The sequence below is a fragment of the Drosophila rhopaloa genome, unplaced genomic scaffold, assembly GCF_018152115.1.
Source record: "Drosophila rhopaloa isolate 14029-0021.01 unplaced genomic scaffold, ASM1815211v1 contig_115, whole genome shotgun sequence".
Classification (NCBI taxonomy): Eukaryota; Metazoa; Arthropoda; class Insecta; order Diptera; family Drosophilidae; genus Drosophila; species Drosophila rhopaloa.
In genome coordinates this window covers 11,744,832-11,759,775 of record NW_025334990.1, presented here as the reverse complement: position 1 = coordinate 11,759,775, position 14,944 = coordinate 11,744,832, and the positions used below count along the sequence as shown (strand labels likewise).

Genomic DNA, 14,944 nt, shown 5'->3' with positions numbered 1-14,944 from the left:
TGGTTCTAGTGCATTCTGTTGGCAGAGGGAAACTTTTTAAGCATGAGGGTTAGTTAAATACATATGTAAATATAAATAACTTAAGCAGCTAAAACTAATATTTCTATAACTTAAAAAATAAATAATAGTTTCATAATATTAAGCAAATTCATACATATAGCTGTTAAGCAATTATTTTTGGCTTTTTGGCATTGAATATATCATTCATAACATAACTTAATTTTAGTTAAATTGTTTGAATAGTTTAAATATGTATAAAAACAATTTCATTCATTGAATATCACCAGAAATTTATGTGGCTAAAATTAAACATAGTTATTTAATAATAATAATCTTCTTCGTTTATAAGTATAATGTATTGAATAATTTATAAAATAAAGTGTATAATAACTTAACGTTTTGCGGAACTTAAAAGCTATTCTATTATGTTGGAAATTAGCTCTTCTTCCGCTTACTCGAGCCATCGCTGTGTCACCTTCTGAAGAACGTCTCGCAGCCTCTTTCACCCCCAAGAAAAAGACAAAATAAAAACTGAAAATAAACAAAATAAGAGCGACAACTCATTTAGTTCTATAGAATCATGCCTCAGTTGACGTGAATCACTCACTCAAATACTCGAGACAACAACAGCGAAGCGCGGAAAACTATTTTCGCCCCGGCCAGCGAAGGAAACTGCTGCACCAAGACCAAGGCCTATTAGCTAAGACTCGGAAAATGGGTGGGTGAATGGGTGAGTGGGTGGAGCTGTGGAAATTTTTTCATCCCCGCCTGCTGGCTCTCAAGTTGTCACTTAAGAAGGTCTAAGTGCGGTTCTGTGTGGTGAAGATGGCATGGCAAAGCCAAAGGCAAAATGCGCGGAAAAAGCAAAGAGCGCAGAAAATGAAAATGAAAACTTTCTGAATTGCTCATTAGACACGCTAGTTTTTATTTTATGGATGAAAAAAATGTGGGGGAAGAGCCCCTGAAAATCTGGCAGCTGGCTTTTTTTTAAACATTTTACAGCAGCAAGGGGCAAATGAAAAAGGTGTTTTTGAATGGCATATACTATATAGGGGAAGTGAGTGGTTAAGCAATTGTATCTGTCATGTCGAGTGTCTGTCATGCATAACCTAATAATAAGTATTTAAAAGAAAAACCGACAATGTCAAGGGACCTATTTAAAACACTCCACCAGAAGGCATTATAATATAAAGAAAAATTTACTGGACAAACTAATAAAATAACTATCAAAAAGTTTCTATATAATATTATTATAATAGTCAATATAAAATAGTAAAGCTTTAAAATTTTAATAATCAAATGTTTAAATTATTAGTGGTTATTTAAAAAAAGGAAATTTATGATTTTATTTTCAATATTTATGCCATTTATTATAAACAATTTCTGATCAAATTCACCATCCATCGAAATACTTGTTAACAGCTTAATCAATTTTAGCATGACACGAGTATTTCCCACCTAATAAATCAAACAATCGGAATGTCAGACGAAAAAGCAAATTGATTTCACTCCACTGACAATATTGGCAACCTTGCTGTCTTTATTTTGTGGCAGCAGCCGAGAATCAAAATGAATGCTTTGGATACTCGACGTACTGCATTGCATGTCAAGGTTCTTATGTTGCCACACCTCCTGCCGAAAAGTGCCGCCCACTACAAACCTCACTTCATAAGGCAGCGGATATATTGTAAATATACATTTTTATATGCCACTCTTTGTTGCACTCGAGATTTTTATTTTATTTTTTATTTTTATTCACTGTGCCCGCAATTGTGTCATGCACTTCAATGTCGAGGGGGAAATCCCAGAGCTTGTTGAGTTGTTTTATCTGGGCAGCATCGGCATTGTCGCTCTGTCGCTTTGATGTTGCAAGTATAACAAAATTCAACAACTGGGTTAATGGCACAAACACTCTGTTCATCTTCTCCTTTTGTAGCTGCTGCTTTTATTATTTTGTTGTTATTTTGTTGGACAAATCCCCGTGCCATGTCTCAGCAGGCAAAACGACACCCACGTGGCGGGAAAAATCTGGTTGCGGGGATGTGGATGGGGCTGGGTCTCATGAAGTTTTTCCCGGCGTGTGCGTTGCTCAGGTCCCCACCGAAAAACATTTATCATGTTCAAATTTTCCGTGTTTTTTCCTTAACATGACAACAAATATTAAATTTCATGTTTTGTCAGGCGCAACCGAGAAAGTGACAGAGTAAGTCGCGATGAAGAGAAAGTGGGGCGAGCGAATTTCTCCAGCTCCCAGCAGGAGTTTCCTACATATCAGGAAGTAGATGCCAGTATCTTGTCAAGTTCTAGGCGCAATATTATCAGAAGCGACGAAATAAATGAAAATCAAGTTCATTTTATAAAGTGCACGAGGCTGGCATACCCTTATTTCTTAAATAAATCAATATTACAAACCATTCTAAGCTTTTCACGATATAAAGCCCTCCCTGTGGCCCTATAAATAAACAACAAAGTTTAAAGAAGACATTTTGGGCGAAAGAATGTGCTCAATTTAGATGATTAATTATAATTAACCTGCGGAAAACTCCAACATATTTATAGAATATGACAAATTGAAGCCACTTTAAAAGTATTACTCCAACGAAAATCAGAAAGTATAAACTAAGGGAAGTACACATTGGTTTTATTATTTAGATAAATCATATCACTTATCAATAGTTTGTAGATAAACTTTTTTATAGTTTTTAAAGTGTTATATATAATATTTTATACAGCTCGCCTGTATCGCAGTGTATTCATTTTTTCAGGTAAGAGAAAAGCGGATTCAGCTGAAAAAAAGAAGTCATTCCCAGATTGACAGTTAATAAAGTGGCGACAAGTTACCGCCTGAGTGGCTACTTCTCCTCCACTGGTTGGGGTGACTTAAAACAGGAAAAATCCGGGAGAAAACAGGAGGAGGAGCAACATGGCAACAGTGGCGTTGACAACTTGACCCAATGTGTTTGACAACTGGCCTAAAAAGTTTCAAATTTCAGGCTACACGGGGTGGAAATTAAAAAATGGCCAAAGCTTGTCAATATAACCAAACAGATTTTCTGTTTGAGGGGAGTGCAGACTAAAGGCCATAAATCTTTAATTAAGCAAGGGAAAAATGAGACAAATTGCAGGCCAAGAGAAGCCATTGAAAGTGATCCAGGGATATAAACTTTCTTAGTAATTAAATTTTAGTAAAAACCAAAAAGACTTTATTTCATTTAATGAAACATTTAAGTAGAAGTTCATAGTCTTAAATACTACTTCACCCTTTTCCAAATCACTTGTGGAGCACAACAAAGAAATTTACCATTAAAAGAGCATAAATAATGTCATATTACAGTGAATAATTACAGTTGTCAGCTTAGTGGGGAGATTGGCAACCCCCCCACCCCCCTCTGTTAACTGGGCACACGAAAAGGGCAATTAAAGCTGAAAAGCTGGAAAGGCAGCCGACAAACAGGAGGCGACAGGACAGAGAGAAGAGGTCCTTGATAATTATGGCATGCAGAAGTGTTTCTCCAGTTTTGGCCGAGAGTGTAACCCAATATAAATGCCATTTATCATGGTGCGTGTGTAGAGGGGGTGGATCCAACTGAGGAGGGGGGAGTGGGTGGATGGAAAGCGGAGATCCTGTGCGGTTGACTGTTGCTAATAAATTACAGCATGCTGTGGACATGTGCCGCCAGGAATGGCCTGCAAATGGGGAGTAGAAGGTCCTGCCGCTGACAGTTTTAAATTGCAAAAGCGTTGGCGGTTTCCAGTTGCCTGTCCCCCCTACCCCGCCGTCCTTGGCCAGCTAATTAAGCCAAAAACTAACATTTGGCAAATGCATCTGCGGCGCTGTCATAATTTGCACTTCTTACGGGCTTTTTAATTGGCCCGGACTCGGCTCGAATTAGCACACGAACAAATGGCCCATCAAAATCAAATTTGTTATTTATGGTTTAGGTCTGAGGCCCTGTGAACGACTGCCCCCCACTTGACACTTGGCATCCCTCTGAGTTATTTATTTATTTATTTGCACACTCGGGCCCTCAAAAAAAAAAAGAAATCTGGGCTCATTTTTCATTTGCCAGCCTCTTGAATTACGCCAATTATGTCCTGACAGCCTCAAGTTTTCCCTCTCAACGGAGGACGTGTGTTTGTTTGAGTGCGTGAGGCAGATTGCCAAAAAGGAACAAAAAGGAAAAGCCCTGGAGAGGTCCTGTTGCCAAGGACCCGCTTCGTAATCTTTTGGGCTCCCTGAAATCGAAATGCGCTTTGTCTGCGAAAAGCTTTGAATTTCCTCGTGAGGCGAAAACTTTTTATTAATGCTGCGAATATCAAAATATCATTGCTTAGCAGCATAGGTAACCTTTGATGAAGGCCATTTACAAAACTTTTACAAGATACCAATTGCCTAAACATATTCAATTTCTTGCTGTGGGTAATCGGTTTAATAAAGTTGTTCTATTTGTAATTTGTTTGGTTTCTTATCCTGCATTTTTATAAAAATGTATATAAAAAGTCATTTTCATTTCAGTAATAAAATATATACATTTTTATTATACGAGAAAGGCTGTTTTTCAATGATTTAAGTACACATTTTTATTGGGTTTGCTTTTCCCTTAAACTTACCCCATCCAGCACAAGACCTTACCAAGAAAAATTTCATTATTACTTGACTAGTTTGTTCAGAAAATGCATTTTTAATGCAACAATTTCCTACTACTTGCATTTTCCGGCGCCCTTCATTTTTCACTGCAACCCATACAGAGGCGTGTAAAAGGGTGCCGAGGTACTAACTATTTCCGGGGATTAGATAACAGGTTTTATTGGCCAACGTCATCTTGAGTGAAGTGAGTAGCCCGCAAACGAAAGAATAAATTTTCTCTTTTCACTTCAAAAGTTGTTATAATCCTGCTAAAATCCAAAGTCCCCTTCTACGGACATTCAACAATCTTTTATGACATTTTCTGCACAGTTGCAAGCGGAGCAAATAAATTATAAAAATTGTTTGCCTTTTTGCAGCTGCTCCACTAACAGAAGTGCTCAATTTTATCAGCTCCTCTTGCTTGGGCAAATAAATTTGTGCTTAGATTTGTTTGCTCTCCTCAAAGGAAAAACAGAAAAAAAAAAAAAGCAGAAAACACATTTGGCATTAAGAAAGTTGAGCTGCAACTGTATGATGACAATTTGATAGACTCGGGGCTAATTAAATTTGCATTAAGGCTGCGCGTTTGGGCGCGAATCCGTTGACGACAAGCAGCGACAACCACGTAACATATGAATAAATTATTCAAATTCCCAACAAGCTTTTTACTACACACGCACAACAGTTGCCGCGAAAAGTTTGCGCATTAGCCAAACTGTCGAGTGAACTTTGTCGTCGGCAAATGTAATTTATCAGAGCGGAAATAAGTAAATCAAAAACAATTTAAAGCCCGTCAGCCGGCATCATTAGCAGGGGCTTCAATCGGAGGCCGAGTGGGCGGGGCAGCTGTCGGGCGGGAGACTTTAACTTAATTAGACGCCGTCTAAGCCAAATAGAAATGCTCGCCTACAAAAGTCACTCAGCGGCAGAGATTCGCCCCTGTGCCTTGGAAAACCCACCGACTGGAGCTCAAAGCTCGCAAAACTTTCACACAAGAGTTAATGAAATTTTCAAAATTTTCCAACACTCAGCCGACGGAACCTCAAAAGCAATTAATCACCTGCATTAAAGCGCGTTAGCTGCCGACATCTGAGCCACACATATACCCTTAGTGAAAAGTTTGGACGAACGTGTGTACACTTAAAAAACAGCAATATATAAATTCCAAATATCGAAGCAATTTAATGGTATTAAACTGTTCCTAAAAAAATCTACTTAATCTACTCTTTGCTGTAAACAAAAAAATATATCTTAATATATTTTATACTGAAAAAAGGATAACTTTTTTACAAAATGAGAAGAGCTAAAAAATAAATTCAAATTAAATAAAAACTATTTAAATAATGTTTACTAAATATTAAGTATTGTATTTTCCACTTTTCTCTCGGCTTAGTTTTTTATCTTTATGTAAATGTTAAAACAATAATTTTTGGTTTTAAGATTTTTAACAAAGTTAATTTGATTTCCAATATTCAGTGGCTTTGTTTTGGTGAGTGTATTATGATGTTTGCCACCCGCAGAGTACCCGGCCTTCCATTTTCCACCTCCTCTGGCCAAAGTCCTTTGTGTTATTGTTTGCTTTGGAGAGCGTCAGCCGCCAGCAATTGTGTTTGCTTTTTTGGTAGTTAATCCTATTAATTAACTGGTCCTCCCGTTCGCTCTCGAACTAATAAGGTGAAAGTCCTTGGCAGGTGCGAGGTGAGAGTGGCTCTCCGGTCGAGTGGCCACTGTGATTAATGGTTTTAAAGGAGTTTTTTCGGCAACAATAGTTCGGGTCCTTTGGTTTCAAGTGTCAAGATTGATGGGAAAATGCCATTACAAATTTACTGAAAACCCCAAAAATCAAAGGACTTATGTTATTTGACTTTAAGTAATTTTTAATGTAATCTACTTAATCAAGTTGCCAAAAGTTAATAGTAAATAATTATGGCTACAACATAACAATATTCTGGGACTACTGAAATGAAACAACTTATATCTCGCATAATCACTTCCTCAGCATCATTATAATACATTTTATTAATTTAATTTTTAAAGGTTTTATATCAAATTTAATCAAAAGCTAGTCTTCTTTATTTTCCTTTTTGGCCTTTTCAAAATAATCTCTTACAGTCTAAATAAGCAGTCACATGTGAACGTATCCACAAGGACACAGAAAGTGTGTGTGAAAATCACAAAAACAAATTAGTTGCGTGTAATTTAATTTGAAAAGCGAGCGTGTTTATCAAACAAAATTAAAACGGTAAAATGGAGGAAAACAAGGACGAAGGATAATAACAACAAAAACAACAGGGGACTTCACCGCAAGTGGTAAGAAAACGCTAATTGGATTTTATTTTAGCATGCGGAACCAGGCACAATGTTTTTCCCTCCTCGTCGTTCCTTGATGGCCAAGTTAATAAACATTAAAAGCAATTATGATTCTTGGTTAAGATGTCATTGTCGGCGTCGCTTTTTGTGTTTTGGCCGGGTTCTGTTTTTGTTTTCGTTCTAGTTTTTGGCTTAGGGAAAGTGAAAAGATCCTTTGAGATAGCTAAGTTAAATAGGAAATGGGTAATTTTACAACTTGTAATTATGCGTATAATTATATACTTTCGTGTACATATTACAAGTATAATAATTAATTATTGGTAATAAAGGCATTGAACTATAATAAACACTTTATTTTCTCTTTGATTTTTTATTAATGTATTTTAATAATATGCAAATTTTGGTAATAATTTATGTAGTAAAGTAAGTTACTTTCATAAGCTATGTGTGAGTAAATTTAATTTCCTTTAAATTGCGTTGCTAATAAGCTCTTTATATATTCCAAATATATTAAAGCCTAATAATAAATGGTTTCTTAGTTATTTAAAATATATAGATTTTCTTTACTACATTACGTTGCTTTTCACGAATGATTTATATCGTTTGTGCATAGGTAGTTAATAAGCAAAGTTAAAATCTAATTATTTCTGGTATTTTTCCTTCCAAACATCTTTAGCGTATCAGCAACAACGAATTTCCCAAAAATCAGCAAAAAAGTTACAACCCCTTACGCCGTGTACCATCTTAATTATAACTTGTGGCAGAGTAAAAGTTAGTAAGGTGTGCGCTATAAAGTATGCTTCAGTTTCTGTATACATACGCAAAGATTTTTCCTTTCTTTTTTCTATATTTTTACACCCACTTTTTGTTCGCTTTCTTTGGGTATTTGTTGCGGTCAGGCGAGCACCGCGAGTCAGACAACCGCAGAATCCCAAGCAGATGGCGCATAATTGCATATACATGGCATATGGCAGTGACAGAGGGGGAGGGAAAATAGAGTAGAAAGGGTGGCGAAAGGGGGGTGAAAAGGGGTGGAAAGGGGACTGCAAAGTGGGTGGTGAGGTAAGTCTCAAACGACAACATAAATCCTCGGCTTGTGCCTTCCTGGTTATTGTTTATCATGCACACACCGTATGCGCCCGAGAATATAGCGCATACGCCATGTGGCCCGATGCAAATATAAATATTTTAAAGTGCCGACCTAAGCACATTGCAACACTAATTTGTCCAGGTGAACAGCCAATGCTGCCGCTAACAACCTATTTGCAACATTTTATCCTTAATTTCCTCTCAACTTCCGAAGTCTTAGTCATTAAATGTGGAAATAAAGCTGAACGTTAAAGTTTATTTAATGCAGTTTGGAGTTGAAGTTGGAAAAGTAGCGTTTAAAACAGATGGTGCATTCAATATTGATGAATGCAAAACCAACGAAAGTTATAGAAAAAAATTAAAATGCGATGAAAGTTAAACTTGAATTTGTAAAGATAAGAAAGCCACAAAGTGTTGGTGAATATTTCTCCAAACTTTTTTTTAAATTTTACAGCCCTTGCATTTAAGCTGCGAGTGCAATTTCACTTTCAGTTTATTGCAAATGAAATTTTATTTGCCAACATATGAGATTTCTGGCAAATATTGAAACAACTTTGTTCCACTTTCAAACGTCACGCTTAACACGTTTGGGCCTCAGTAAAAAAAGTGAACGAAAACGGAGGTGGAACGAGCAGTTTCAAAATCAATTTGCCGGCGATAATTCCACGAAAAAGTCGCTCAGCGCAAAAGTGAAAGCTGTTTGCCATTGGCACACATGTCGTATGCGTAATTTCGGTTTAATTGATTTTTAGCGCAGCGGCTTGATGGATCCTGACATTCCCATCCAGCCACGCCCCCTGCGCCCTGTTTATCAAACTTTTGTGAAATGCTTTTAGCAAGGGCGCGCTCAGTCATTTTTTATTTTGCCGCCCTTGCAGCTTAACTTTGACTGCCACAGCCATTTGTTGAAGTGAATTTCGTTTTATTTTTTTAATTTTTCCGAACAGGAATCCCTCCAAACCGATCTGAACCAAGCTCAACCGAACTGAACTGAGCCATACTTTGGCTTTGGTTTTCGTTTTTTGCGCACTTCCAAATAAATGAGCAGCGTTCAACGTGCGCTGATTAATGCCGTTCTAGTGCTACACATAGAGAAATTAGCAAGAAGTAACACACACATATTTATTACGTTCTTTCTTAAAGTTTTTTTTAATTTAATATATTTAGATAAATTTAGTTATTGGAGATGTTTCTAAAATGTCAAAATTAATTTAGGTTACATTCCATTATATTTATTAAATTACAACATTATGGTTGGGTAAGCCCATTATATTAATAACCAAAAATGGTAAATACAATATTTCTTAAAATTTGTTAAACTCAAAAGTAAATGTATATGTAATCTTTTAGAAATCGTATTAATTAGCGAGACTAAAAATTCTACAACCAATTCCGGAAATAGTAATTAAAATGTTTTTTGTTGTTTTTTATTTGCTTATATTAAAGCTCATTAAAGAATATGCTTAATTTGTTCGACTTGCTTTGTTTGTATTTTTTGTTTAAGCCTAAAAGATAAGAGTGCCCCTTTCCACATAGCAACAATTTAATGTATATATAAAAATGACAAGACTAGAGAATTCATATTTATTTTATATTAGTGTACATTTATTTTTCAGATTTATTAACTTAACTTTCAAAAAATGTGTTTTAAATTGTATTCCACAGCTTTTCTACAAGATTTCGCAGTTCAATGGCGGTTTCAGTCGGGGACATTTGACATTTAAATAATTCTTTAAATGGTCTTAGATTTTGAACTGCTTGGCTAAGGCGAAATTTGTTCGTGTCAGGCTTACAATTGGGTGCAATGAATATTTCGACGAAGTTGACGAGAAACTCTTCCCTCGAGGACAGGCGTAAATAGGAGGGATGTTTCTGCCTTAACTCTGAGTCTTTTTCGAAGAGACTTTCCATTATCAGTGCCAAGGCCAATACATCCTTCTCATCGTCGGTAAAACCACTTGAGCAGTTTCGATTAACACAGGAGATTCCGGGGACATCGCTCTGGTTTATCAAAGATATGGGCTGTATTTGAGGCGCAAAGTTCACCAACATTTGACGGGCTATCACGAATCCCAGCAGGCTTTTCCTGAAGGCTTCATGAATATTAGGCGAAAAGTAGGACTTCTGCAGTGTGTCAAACGGCACGACTATGTTGTTTTCACTAATCTCATAATAGGGTTCAGGAGAGAGATTGAAAAGTCGGTTTTCCTTGAGCGCCGGTTTATGTAGTTGCGCCAGGACACGTCTATTCCGATGCTGCAGAACTTTCAGATGGGCTATGGCGAAGTCCGAACCCCTGTCGATTTTCAAGTTCTTATACAAATTCGTAACAAGGCCGCTTTGATCGTCAATATCTGGCAGCGTTCCCACAGACACAGTCATATAAAGCTGTTGCCGCACGTGATGGGACAAATCCTCATCAGTTAGATTCAGTCGATTCCTCGTCAGCAAATTCAAGAAAGATAATTTAAGGTCATCGAACAATCGCTGCACTTCCTCTTTATTACGGGGATAATACTTATTGTAGAGCAACTCGCTGGCCGGCTGCATTAAAACTCGAACTGCAGCTATACATTTACCGCGTTTTCGTCCAGGTAGACTATCGTTCAGGCCAACCAGATACCGGATATAACTGACCATCAAGTAGTTGATTAAAACTGCACCGTCGTATTTATCTATCACTGCCCTCAGACCTTCCAGGTATTCTATATCTTCGACCCAAACCGTAGAGTTTGATTCCATGGACCTTCCAAAGACAATTTTAAGATACTGCGTTAATGGTAATTTAGTCCGATTCTTGAGCGTTTTAATGGACAGATTTTCCATAGTCCCACGTTTTGCGGCAAGCTTTTGTATTGCTTTTTGCAGCTGCGAAATTTTATTGCCCAAAAACAAAACCGTATCGTTGCGGACTCCCAGGCTTTTCAGCAAATTTGCGTTCTCCTTGTTATTCTGGATCTCCTTGATGATCGGCTTTCTGAAGAGAACTATGGTCCTGCTGCTATCTGTGGGATCCAGAGCCACGTCCACATCGAAGAGGAGATTCCGAAGACCAACGAGACGAAGTCTGGCCAAGGTCCTCTGCCACTGGAATGTTTGGTTACCAGTCTTGCGATAAGCAGGTGGCCAGTTGAGTCTGGGACCATGTGGCAATACCTCGAGATAGTGTTCCCAGGCGAAGGTTTCTTCGGGAGCTGTTAGACAGGAATCGTAGAACCACAACACCTTTTTTTCCACACTGGTTCTTCTATGATAAGCTTGCTTTCTTAGTTGCTTTAACATCGTACGCAACTTTCCATTGAAAGTGTTTGACATTGAGTTCTGGATCGCGCGACAATTGTCATTATACGAGTAACTTCCGCTGGAGAACTGTTGGAAATAGTTGCAGGTATCGGCATTTGAGTCCATGCGTTGAAAAAGTTGATGAACGGCGGTGGCATTGGGGCTGGGAAATGGACTTGATTCAGCTGCAAAGCCCAGCAGAAAGAGCAGGCCAAAAACTTGAATAGTGCTCTCCATATTCGCAAATCGACTGACGAGCTCACATCAAAAACCGACGTATTTAAGAACACCAGATCACCAAGTTCATGCTAAGTTTTCGTGGGATTGATAAGCCCTTTATAGCTTTGACAATTCTATTTTTAATTTATTTTATAAACGTAAAGCATAGATTTCAATTATGAGTAATGAAGTTATTAAACTGATTAGGTGGATTACTATTTCACGCAATTCTTGGGACACACAAATGTGGAAAAATCCATTACTTTCCATCCAAATTTTTAGTGCGATTAAACAAAACCATAAAACCTATTACTTAGAAAAGAATTTCGTACTAAAAATAATTAAAGTCTTGCACAATGTTTTTAATAAGCAATACATAAAAGCCCTTTAAACATTTAAAAGAAATGTCTTCTTTTATGCAGTACAAAACAACAAATTCTAATGCTGTAAAATTTAGTTCTTAATAAGAAATTTAATTTTTTATCATATTTTCCCTCTGTGCAGTTCCCCTTCGCTTTTCATCCATCAACTCCTCTATTTCGTTTGCCATGCAGAAACGATTAATCAAGCCACAATCGTAGCGGTGGATGGGTTTTAGTCCTTTTGAAAATTAATTTACAACTGTGCAAATTAAAAGCAAAGTACTCTGATGCTCAAGATAGCTCAATCTTGATTTTTTGCCTTTTAACATTTTAACAAACTTAAGACAGATTGTGGGTGAGTGGATGTGCATGTGGGTAAATTTAATAAACTAAAACCATTTGCAGTTCACTGAACTGACAGTAAATAAATTTAACCTAATTCGTACATGTCAATAACAACAGCAACCGAGACAGGACATCCTCGCCGCCTTTTTTCATTGTTTTGCTTTGGCTCCGAGGAATGCCATAACAAAGAAGAAGAGCCAAAGGATGTGGAGTATGGAAGTGGCCGAGAATCAGAAAGAATGGTGGATAAAGGGAGGAGGACTCATCCATGCAACGAGCACACAAACATTTTGCCATCCTCCAGACGTGATGGGGCGTTGCACCGTGGCAGAGATTTAAAAGTATCTGCAAGCTTGAAAGTTAGGTTAAAAATAGAAAACAATCAATAATAAATATTTAAATAAATCATTAAAAAAAACTTGGCTTTTTAAAATAAAATACTTAATGAGAACACTTTAATGTTTGTGTTTCTGCAAAGCCACAATATTTTTTAAATATAATACATTCTTACAAAAAAATATATGATTTGCATCCTGCTCAACTCTATCCTCTTTTAACATATTACGTTAATGTTCTTTCACGATTAGTAATAAAAAAATCATTAAATAAATTTTTTTGTTAAATATTGACATACTAGTCATTATTTAACAACATCAGAGTAATTTGTTGTTTTTTGGCATTCGGAAATAACAAGAACAAATGCTGGTTTTTTTTGTCACAAAAAAATACACAAATTTAATCTTGCTTTTTGCTTTTAAGTCTGAAATTATTAATTTTTTTTTTTAAATTTGGAGGTCAGAAGAGAAGTGTGAATTGGCTACATTAAATTTGTGTCCCGATTTATATGGTATGCTTTTATTCAGCAAAGTATAATATTTCAAATAAATAACTACCAGAAATTTTTCTGACACCCCATAAATAAATTAATAATAATACTTATATTGAGAGACTACTGTAATCCAACCCACGGTTATAAAATACCCTGCACCCATCCAACTTTCGGATCTCTTTGCTCTGTTATGAAGTGAAAAGTGTGGAGCGAAAGCAAACCCCAAAGATGACGGCCATCTTCAGGCTGGATTGTGTTTGTGTTTGTGTGCGTGTGGCCGTGGGTGTGAGTGTGACTGTGAGTGTGAGTGTGAGTGTCAGAGTGTGCGTATTTGGCATTTTGCGTCCTGGGCAATGGCACCACATGCTCCTGATGGCTGCAGTTAATCCACTTAATGACCCCGATGATTTTATTGATGAGCGCCAGCGCCTAACGCTAACATATGCCGCCACCATAGTCGTTGATGATGAAGATGCTTCATTCCCCCCCTTATCCCCTCCCCCCTCCACCCACGGGAGGATTGGATTTCCCACCCAGGACCTCCTGGAGTCCACCACCCCCTCCTCTGGCAGTTGTCATCGCCGCCTGGTTCAGTGAAGCGTGCTGCGTCCTTCGCCCGTTCGGGGTCCTTCATCTTTGGTATGTTTGCTTCCTGTTGATTTTTCGGCACCTAAATTAGTGCCAGTGACTCTGGTCTTGGGAGAGGAAGCTGCTCGGATTTTTCCTTTTGATAAAACGTCCGCCTGTCAGCCACGTCCTGTGTCTATATGTGAGTGTGTCCCGTTTGCGTTATTTATGCGCGGGCATTAAAATACAATTTTTATGCTCAGCACTGCCAGACTTATCCTTTGACTCCCGCTGACGCCTTCGCTATTCCCATTGCCTTACTCATTCCAATTTCAGTCTCACACAGAAAGAAAATGGCACCATTAATTCTTCATTCAGTGAAATTATTTTCCAAATAAGATTTTAATTGTAAACTTATTTTTATAAGATTAAAATTATAAAAAAAACACTAACATATGTACTTAATGTCAAACCATATTTATAAAATGAATTAACAAGTAAACTTATATAAATTATAAACTAATATGCCCTGCTTAAAATTTATAAAATATAAAAATATAAAATTCTATATAAGCAGTATTCTTGTTTCTTTATACAAAAATCTCATATTTCCTTTATTAAAAGTTTAGTTATAAAACGTTCATAAATATTTTTCTCTGTGCATTTCTACCTCCACATCCATTGGCATCAGCATCCACGTCTTTTGGGGCCAGCTCTTCTGAAGCATCTTTATTGAGTGTAAATGCGCGTGGCGAAAGCATATTTATTTACGTTGAGCTGCTTATTTATTTGGCAAATGGTTTTGCATTTGTCAACAGAAGCAGCAACAAAGTGGGAAGGCACAGAGCAGCAGCGGCGACAACTTGCATTTCAATTTGGACCACGGTCCCCAATCGTCCACCCGAAAAAGGGGGGCGAAACTAAGTCCGTATCTTTAGATGGGTATTTGTCTATTTGGCATTGTGTATTCCTGGGGTTATTTAACAGCTCGTTTAACTAACACAAAGAAGCGTTATTTACTAAAGGCTGGGGCACTCAAATGGGGTATCTAATGGGTTATATTATTCAACTAGTTGATAAGAAAAATTTTAAAATAGTAAACTTTGGAGCTTTAAATATTTGTCCACGAATCTTTGGTGAGTTCAACGCCACCTAGAATATAGTAAACCAAAAACAATGTTTTGAGGTAATTGAGTAAGAACGAATTTACGAGTTAAATTCAATTAAACTCTAATAGTGCTTGTTAGATTCCCATCCAATATGTTAAATAGCAAGACTCAAGTTGACTGTATTTCCTCATTAACTTTTGAGATT

The 14,944-nt window shown here is 37.1% G+C and overlaps 1 protein-coding gene across 1 annotated transcript; it reads right to left on the bottom strand.

Annotated features, from left to right (window-relative positions):
• Nucleotides 1-8,774: 8,774 nt before the first annotated feature.
• LOC108045026 lies at nucleotides 8,775-11,545 on the bottom strand. The gene is made up of 2 exons (XM_017124197.1): nucleotides 9,820-11,545; nucleotides 8,775-8,830 (listed from the first exon to the last, which is right to left on the bottom strand). The coding sequence occupies exons 1-2, from the start codon at nucleotides 11,543-11,545 to the stop codon at nucleotides 8,775-8,777; spliced, it is 1,782 nt and encodes a 593-aa protein (XP_016979686.1).
• Nucleotides 11,546-14,944: the final 3,399 nt, after the last annotated feature.